The sequence below is a fragment of the Fulmarus glacialis genome, unplaced genomic scaffold (genome assembly GCF_000690835.1).
Source record: "Fulmarus glacialis isolate BGI_N327 unplaced genomic scaffold, ASM69083v1 scaffold8376, whole genome shotgun sequence".
NCBI classification, from domain to species: Eukaryota; Metazoa; Chordata; class Aves; order Procellariiformes; family Procellariidae; genus Fulmarus; species Fulmarus glacialis.
Window position 1 is genome coordinate 3,091 of NW_009219991.1, and position 10,047 is coordinate 13,137.

Here is a 10,047-nt window from a genome sequence, read left to right on the forward strand (position 1 = left end):
GGCATCAGAGACTACCACAAGCCATCCTGTCCCGCCATCATCATCCCTCCCTGCCACACACACTCAAAAAAGAAGCCCAAAGGCTGAAGACAGTTGTTCTCTCAACAGTCTACTAACCACAGTGTACATCATCTTAGAGTACTAGGATTTACTGAAAGTCTCACCATTCTAGTCATTAAGAGGTAGTCAGAAGAGCTTTTTTTTTTTTTAAGCAAAAAACCAAGGTTCCTGTCCTAGTCTAGTGCTTTGTCCCTTTAGATGATGCCAGTGGATTCAGTTCTGTTCTCAAATGATCTGTTGCTCAATTACACTAATAAAATTTTGTTCTTGTATGGCATTTTCAAGGGTCCTTATGAAATTTGGGTATAGTTTTATTTTAATTTCCCTCCCTAGCAGAACTTGCAATTTCTGTTTAAAAAATAAGAACTTTTAATCAATAACTGGTATTTAAAAAGCACAAAGTGTTCAATATGTCTGCATACACCAGGAAAAAAAGATAAGAGGCATGTGTTTAACTATTATATTTCACATTTAAATTTCACTGAAGCAGAAGGGGGAAAGTCAGAATTCACTAAAGATAGCCATACCTCTAATTCCAGATCCTGAGGTTCTGTTTCAGAAAGTGGAATCACTGCAATCTTTGTTATTTTGCAAACCTCATGGTCTCCTGGAAGTTTGCCAATCAATGCTTTCTGACGAATTAAAAGTAGCCACCATGGTAAATCTGGAAAAAGATTAGTAGATGCTTTGATTTGTCTGTCAGGCATTTACTTTGATTAGTCTGACAGAAGCTTCTTCTCCCCAGTGTAAAACCCCTGCCAGGAACCATTTGACTAGAAGACTCCAATGAATGACAATTCGTTAGTGCTAAGTTTTGTTATACATTGCAATTAAAAAAAAAAACTGTAAGAAAAAAGACAAACACTAAAAAACCCAATACTTATTATATTAGAGACTGAATAAGGAGATTAACTATTTCATAGACCTACCTATTAGAGGTAAAGTTACCACTGCTTCATCTATAGCAACTAGGCAACCTCTAGGATGATGCATATTCCCACCAATGTCACTAATAGCATTACAATTTGAAAAGAATAGCTGGAACTTAACAGACAGCAAGCTAAGATTTTCCCTTTGTACCTTCTGTTGTGTATAAAACAGCAAACAGGACAAACACAGGTAACATGATTACAAGACTCATGAGTTAAGAAATCTGGTGAGCAAACATTGACTGCATCATAAAGCAGCTCATGTACGTTTAAAGCTTCACAACATCATTCCTGAAGTATATGCATCTAAGTGGTGTAGAAGTTAACCAGCCAAAGATTAATGAAGGTGCATTCCATACACACATTCAATCTACAATATTTGCAATGATAGCTTCAACACTTTAAAGAGACAGAGAAACAGAACAACAAACATTCCCACTGACTGCTGAATAGTGCCTGGACATTAGCTTCCTAGATTTTAATCCCTTGGTTAGATCAGTAGCATGCTGGGCTTTTATAAGTCAAAAGTGAAAGTTCTGTTAAGAGAGAAGGAAGAGGCACAGAAAGTCTTAGAGACACACGTATACACTCACTATTTCTCCCAACTGAGAAGCAGCCAACTGAGTTTAACTGAAGAGGTCATATACAGACATTAAAAGCCTGCTATGGTAGACTTAAATATGCTTTCACACTTTGACAGTAGATTGTGTCATATATTATGCCTTTGAATAGAATATAGAGTCTTTGAAAAAAATCTGTTTAGAGGCTTTATAGCAAATACAAAGTCTGTTTTCCTTGCTCAGTAAATTCTAAACAGTATTTTATCCTCTGAGTGCTTAAAAAGACCCAGGATAACGTGTTTAAAGTCTGTTCTCCCCTTCCCAGATTTTCCAATATACTCTCAGCATAGAATTAAAGCTCTATCAAAGTTGTGAGCATCTTTCCAATAACTATAATTTAAAAACCTTGAACACTTCAACCCAAATCTGACAAGACATGTATAAGTAGCAGTTTCTTCTATCTAAGAGGAATAATCACTGTAAATAGACTACTGTGCATTATGACACTCCACCCCTTACTTTGATTCTATATTACTATCTTTAGAAAAGAGATGTGCTTATGTTGGGTATTAAGAAGCCTTTAAAAATTACAGATCCTCATAATTACAAATGCACTGTGACAACCAGAGGCTGCCCTCCAAAAAGGGAGGAGGGGAAAGGGAATGAAGACATGCACCACTTACTTAATGTATGTGATCTTCTAAAGGGAGTCCTGCACTACTTCCTGAAAGCAGCATCAGAATCATAATCTCTACAGGATAAGAGACAAGTCAGGTCGGAAGGGATCTCAGGATATCACCCTGCTCAAGCAGGGTCAGCTCTGAGGTTGGACCAGGTGACTCAAAGCCACGACATAAGCATAGTCTCCTAAAAACTAGTCAAAGGATAACAAATAAGGACAAGAGAGTGACAGCAAATGCCAGCAAGACAGTTATCCTCACTGACAGCAGGTGCTGGAAGAGCTTTTCTGTACAGGTACAGGCAACACGACTTGGAGAACACCTGCCTTTGTCTCCAGCATTCCACCTAGCAACCATGGGGGTAAGGTGGAAGCCAGAAAAGGGAAACTAAGAAAAACAGGACAGATTCTATGCAACAGTAAGAAGACCAATGAATAGGTAAGAAAATCCTTTTAAAAGGGGGAAATTTAAATGCTACCAAAAACACTAGCAACAGATGAAGATGTCTACCGCTTCATCTAAAAAGAAGGTCTACTATTTTCTATATTGCTGTCCAGTAGGCAAAAACTATATAGTCTCTGGAAACCCAGGGCAATCCAAGCTTAACAGAAGGGTAGTACAACAGGGCATCCAGACAGATATTCCTGTTGAGCAGTCCTATAATCTCATCATTCCCACCTACAGAAGGTTAGCCACACAACTTACTCCTATGAGGAGATCACCAGTGTACGTCAATAAACAGAACAGATACTCTTTTAAGAAAGGATACCATCTAGACCTCCAGTGAAATAATCAATATGATTCCATTGGAAAGAAGTAAAGGCATTTCTAAGCAGATACACCTCAGTGAAAACTGGAAAAGAAAAAAAATCTCCGGCTACTCTTCAGTTTACCTCATATTAACAAACGCTGGTAGCAGTAAACAAGAACTTAAAAGCTTAAATACAGCCAAGTCTTTTATCCTTTTTAAGAAGGCACTCAAAGTCATCTTGGTGTACATTTCAAAACACTATTTGTATTACAGCCAGAGCCACAGAACATTGAAAGAAAACAGGAACTCCCCAGCAGATCAAAAAACAGTCAGGAAGTAATTATACAAATAAAGTATGCCCTAAAGTAAAAGCTTCAACAATAGCCATAGAAGAAGCATATTATAATTGCCAGCAATATCTAAATAACTGAATCCCTAAATAGAGTATGTGCTTCTGCAGTTCAAAAAGTAGTTCCATAGAATAGCTTTAAAAAAAAGATTAGTTATTGTCTACTCAACGTGGGAGGTATGGTGTGTATAGGAAAAGAACACTACAGCTATATGTCATTCCAGAAAAGTGCATGTTTTAAAACATCTTAAGATCTAATGTTCATTTTTAGTATTTTATGAACTATGGCAGAGCAGATGGCAACTACTAATTTAAAATACTATATCTAAAGTAAGCTATTACCTCCCATTCCTCACTAAAACAGGAATTTAGCTCCTCTGTCAGCACACCACTGCTGTTTATTTCCTCTAACACTTCCCAAAAAACCTAGCATTTCATTTCCCCAAATGCTTTTGCAGTAACTTTTCTTAAACTGTGCATAAGTTTACTATAAATGCTGATTTTTGCAAGTATTTTCATTTTAGCCAAGAAATTCTATGCTACCATTTTCTTATTTACTTGAATAACTTAAAAATTAGTTGCATGCAAAAAGAATGTTTTAAGTTGTTGATTGGATGAAGTTAGAAATGGCAGCAGTTACATCTCATTGAAGATATTTCAGATGCTGAACCACTCACTGTTTCTATCAAGATTCAGAGGCATGCTAACAAAAAAGCTTTCCTTTCCTGGGGATAGGGAAGGAGGAACTCCACTTCCCTTCTGTTTACTGAGTATGCGGAACCTTGCCAGCAGCATTTCATTTGGGTCTTAATTAACCATCACTGGAAGAGCACACCATATTGATACAAGTACAGACATTAAACTGCGCAGGAGTGTGCTTTGACCAAGAAACAGAAAAACATGTGGTGGCAATGAATGAGTTAAGTAGAAGTTGCTGGAACTGGTTAAGAAATCCAGTTTTGGTTATAGTTAGATATACAGTATTAACTCGGAGCATATTTTAGCACTACAATGTTTGATCAACTTGCTAAGTAGTCTCTGATCAAAAGTAATTCAATTTCAGGCTACCATTACCATTTTAATGGATTAGAGTATCTACTTTTTATTCTAACAAAAAAAAAATAAATTACACAACCTCTTTCTAGTTCCGTATTGGGATTTTGATGAAAGGAAATTGAGTGGCTACACTTATATTTTGTATGTATGCACACTAACTGGACCACAAAACAATTAATATTCTATAAAGGATATTGCTTATGCAAGAGATGTGCTTGCCTCTATACGGGAAGATCATGCAGAGACAATTTTCATTGTGCATCTGTACCAAGAAAATGTTTCAGTAACTTATCTCCACAACACACCTTAAAATCCTTTTCCTTCTGTTCTCATTTCTAGTCCACATTTTCTTACAAGTCATCTTAGGACAGGCCAGAAAAAGGTAAGAGACCATATCCTTGCATTCTGATATTCAATTAAGGTTTTGTTGTTTGGGGTTGTTTTTCTTCCCCCAAAAGCATCTTAATGTTTAAGAAAATTCAGTATTGGGGAAGAACCAAATGATACTTCAAGTAGATTTTCATCTCTGATGTGAGTGTACAGTTATGTCCAGATGTACAATTGACCCTCTCATGGCAAAAATTCCTTAAAGAATTAAAAAATAAACCCTGTAATATTGGCTAGCTGGTTTCTACGGGACTGCTTCCCTGTCACAGAAGCTTTTCTACAAATTCTGCTGTACTAGGCCAGCAACAAAACCAGCAAGATTAAGAGTAAATTAAATCCCATCCCTAGTTACAGCAATTTGGCAAGAGTATTTCAAGGCTAAATTAAGAACAGCCCAAGACTGACTACAAGGACATTTCAAGGTCATCTTAGGACTACTCCAGCAAATCTTTCAAGAACGTATAAGGATTTATGCCCAAGACATTAAAGTGCATATAGGCTCAGTGACAGCTTTAGAGTGCACTGGTAAGCAACTTCAATACTTAAAAAGGTATTTGAAGTTTCCAGTATTAGTCAGTATGCAGTAAGCATTTTAAAAACACACCAGTACTTCTTTCCAACAATAGCTAATAACAAGGTTCTGAGCAGGACAAGCTCATACAGCATTTTAGCTAGCCAAAAGAGCTCCAAATTAAGTTTTCTGATCCTTGCAGTCTGGGGTCAGGGGAGAAGAAATCAGAGCAACAAGTCCTCCTGTTCCAGATCAGCTCTGGGAGAAAAGCATTTCGCCCAGCTTCCACAGCACAGTACTCTTACTAAGTCTGGAGATAATGGTCCAGCAATGTTAAATATTTATACAACTTCTGCTGATAAAGTTTCCAGGTGACAAAGATTGATACAAGAATAAGTAATGAAGACAGGTTACTGTTACAGAGTGCTAGATGATTCAGCTAGAGGATTACATAAAACTACACTCGAATATGATCAAGTGAGAGTTCATTGACAACAACAGGTTTCAAGAGACCTATGCAAGACATCTCAGTCAGCCCTCTCATTTTGACTGCAGCCTGATGGAGGACACTCATCAGCAACTGTCAGCAGATTCGAGGGAGCAGTAGTTCTCAGCAGAAGAGTAAGGATAAATAGCTGGAGATTGTATCTTTCTGCAGACATTTAAAGGTAGAAAATAAATGTCTGTTTACAGGACAGTTGCATTACTGAGTACCAGAATATCGACAACAAGGATAGTCTATGAACAGTTTGTGATGCTGTTATCTGAAGAAGGCAGAGCGGAAACAAAATGCTTCCACTGCCTAAGCAGCAACTGAATGGAGTGCCTGGATGAGCATAATTGATTCAGTAGCTCTACAGGACACATGGAAAGAAGACCAAGTATCAGGCTTATTACCTGATAATCTTAATTTACTTGACAACAGCAAGCTGGCACCTGTTAACAGGTCACATGCTGGGGAAAGTTTCAACTCAGCTTTCGTAAGCAGAGGAAGTGCCTCACAATAAGCACACATGCAAGGATATTCGGTTGCCATAACATACTAGACCTTCCAGAAAACATTTGACAAGGTCTCCCCCTTCAAAGGCTTTTATAGTAGACTCCCTAGAGAGGGGGGGGAAGGCCTTTGTGTACCTAAGTGCTTGGTTTAAAAAAAAAACCCACACACACAACACACAAAAAACCATGCTAAAAACAATCATTGAGCATTTTCCCATAGCAGAAAAACGTCATTACTGGAGTTTAGCCATCATTCATCACGAACAGCACATGCTGAACAGTACAGACAACCTGAATGAGAAGAGAAAGTGAGATGGCAGAGTCTGAACCACTTCATATCATCAAATTTGAAAACGGATGGCTGAACAGATCTGTAGAGTGAGCACAGACAAAAATATCAGGTGAAATCCAAAGATGAAGAAGTGATGCAACTGGAAAGAGGACATGATCATAAATTTCATGGAGAGGTGGGCTCTGAACTATTACTCTCAGAAACAAGACCTAGGGGTTACAGGAACTATGGAGCCAAGGATCATTTCCTAGAACTAGATCTGCCATACACTCATGCAGTGGTGTACCAGTCCCTGTCTTCCTTCCTCCCCTATTGCTAGTATGCCACTGCCATCTTGACTAATCTGCTCCTATTCAACGGACCACAAACATCTGATCCATTTCAGCACTTAATCCACCCTGCTATCGTGGAACACACTTGAAACTTTACCTGTATTGATCATATTGCCAGGCACTACTTTAAATGCAGGGTCTAAGCATTCACAAGAAGAACAGCACACAGTTAAGCGAACCAGAGTTTATGGCTAGCTTTCCTACCTGTAAACAAACAGGTATCCAGAGCTCTACTGGCAGAAGAATCTTTCTAGACAAAGCTGGTATATATCAAAATAAATATTTATTATGGCTAAAGCAATTTACAGCTGACTAAAGCTAAAAGATCGTTGATCTTATTTTACAGAAAAAAGTTACTAGAATCAGTTAGAGACCGGCTTAACATTAAATCACAATGCATTCTAAGTCTTCTTTCATTTTATAGCTATATCTTACATTTAACTACAAATAAGTTTAAGTGTTCCTTTTACTTTCAAATAGTCATCTACCAAGGTAGTAATTATTCAGGTTTTCATACAGCATTGACAATTCAAGCCTTATATTTTTGTGAAAGCTTCCATCATTAGTTTTTGCACTGTACCATAGAAGAACAACAAAAAATTGCTTGAAAGGATTACTCAAAAAGGTGCAAGAATTTGCACATAGAGCCTCAGATAGAACTTCAAACACAAATTTCTACTCTTTGTGAATGCAGTTCTCCATTGTTACATGACAGTGACGAACCAAAATACATACACTGGAAGTAGAGGGAATTTGCATCTGCAGCTATAATATAATCACTTTGACAAGTTCACATAGTTGGGGAGTACTCCTCCATTGCAAAGAACACTACATAATTCCATTTGAGCCACGCAGTATTATTTATAGTACCACTGATTTTAAAACAAAGTGCAGTAGCAGTAAAAAAAAAAATTAAAAAAAAGAAAACCAAGAAAACCCAACCACATACCTGTATGAAGCTGAACTTTACCAATGACTCCCTCTACCAGGCCAAGGCAAATGGGATTCCAAGCCAAAAGAAGATCAGTGGCTGCAAAAAAGAACAAAACTCCTGTTTTTTTAAAGTACATTCAACAGGACAATTAATCCAGTGATGGTCATAATCTCCACTTCCCCATCTAAGAGAGTAGAAAATAGACCACAATTCCTGCAACAAGAGTAAGATACATATGCTGTTCAATTTTTGTTTATTACCAAGTAACTATGACCCAATTACTGAATTTCTAATTTAAAGCCCTACCCCAGATATTTCCCAGATATTTCAGAAAAAACAACATAATTGTTTTGGGCTATGTTAATTCAGTTTAATGGAGGCTTAATTCTTCTAATATTCATTAGAATTTGTAACTTAACTGAAATTTTACACAGCTATAGTGAAATTGAATACAGGTCATTAAGTTAATAATGTAGCCTCAAAAACCTAGCAGATGTTAACTTTCAGCCCCAGCTCTCTCCCATACCTATCCAATTACTATTAGTTCCACATCTTCTTTCTACATACATGCACAAACACACACATTTCCTCTTTTGTTAAAATACTCTCAACAACTACATGGAACACCAAAGTACAGAAAGTTAAGTTTTTAGGTTTCTAGTTCTCCTACTGTTAAGAAATTCCAGTGAACTACATAGGAAGTAGAAGAGAAAGCAGGAAGGCAACACTGTCAACTTTCTAATCTGTGAAAGGTACTCCTCTCAACATGCATTCAAGCCATCACTTGATGCAAGTCAGTAAGATAGTATAAACGTGAAGAGTATCCTGTGGTCACAGACACACATTGTTGATACTCAGTAAGAGTTTCTAACAGTGGTGTAGTACCTGTTCAAGAGTTCAAGACTGTGGGAAAGAATAAATTTCATAAGTCAAATCTTTTAAGTGAAAACAAATCCTTAAAAGGAATTGATATCTGTGTAGGAGAGAACAAATTCACAAAGCCAAAGGAGAAGAGAAGGTTTTTCTATACCAAGAAGGACAAGCAGCTTGTTATTATCTACTAAAACTCACTTGTTCCAAGGTGGAAGAGTTTCTCCAGTTTTAACATCCAGACAAATTAAGTACCTTAGCTCCTGGTGTAAGTAGATGAACATCTTTGCAATTGACTTCCACATTCATATTCGGTGTAAGTAGATGAACATTTGAAAGAACAAACTCACACAATATCTTAAGACACAGAGAGTACAAATCACCCACCCACACACACTTTATTTACAAGACCTCAGTTTCTTCTTGGAAGTCTGAGATCTGCAGGTGACAACTGATAGTCAGTTTGATACTTTTTCCGTACTTATTTTCAAACACTGTATCCTCCTTGAAATATTTGTAATTGAGGCTTTGCTATTCCAAGAACACACATTTATTCTGTCTTTCAGCATAACATTTAATAGTAAACCAGACTCAGCTAACTTCATCATTAAATACAAGCATTTACATGAGATACAATAGAAATGGTTTAAGTCAGGATAGGTCTAAATTGAACTCATTTAAATGGGATGTATCACATGTGCTTGTACACAGACAAGCAAGAACTAAGAGCACATGGTAGCAGAATTTAAAGCAATATTTGCAGAAGGCAGTACAGAGCTACAATTAACGTGTAATCAGGCCATACCATTTAATGGATTATATCTGCAGCGAAACTCCTGGTTCTTCCTGTTTCACTGTAAGAGTGCTACAGACAGTTACTTGATCTGTACAGAACCTAGTATGAATCTTACCATACTTAAATGAAGTTCTTAAGGAGACTAATACAGATAGATGAGCACCAGGAAATAAGTGACAGTGGCTATGACCGCGTGAACAGTTTGATTTACCCTCAAACCTTGCTGAAGTACCTGAACTCATCTTGTATCCGTATGCCAAAGACTCGTGCTCATACAAGTTCTAGGACAGCCTGAGCTCAGAGTTTCAGTCCAAATAACATGCAAGAGCATCTGCATGTTGAGTGGAAAGTCTACACTATCACACTTACAGGGAAGAGGAACAGAGGCAACCTTCCTCACTCCCAAATCTTCCACCTTCTTTCCCAGTTCACCCACACAATCCCAGAGTCTTGTCTTCACCCCTGTGAATTTTCTAGAGCTGTATTGTCTCACACTTCATCTACTTTTTGCTATCTTTGCAATTGACTTCCACATTCATAT

General features: G+C 37.5%; 1 protein-coding gene across 1 annotated transcript in view; it reads right to left on the reverse strand.

The window, feature by feature from the left end:
- LOC104078802 (phosphatidylinositide phosphatase SAC2-like) overlaps positions 1–7,936 on the reverse strand; it is a gene marked incomplete at both ends in the record, with an annotated part of 10,134 nt that extends 2,198 nt beyond the window's left edge. The window contains 2 exons of the mRNA XM_009580583.1: positions 588–724; positions 7,856–7,936. Of these exons, the coding sequence (XP_009578878.1) occupies positions 588–724; positions 7,856–7,936 (218 nt within the window). The remainder of the gene's footprint in view (positions 1–587; positions 725–7,855) is intronic.
- Between the last annotated feature and the right edge of the window lie 2,111 nt (positions 7,937–10,047).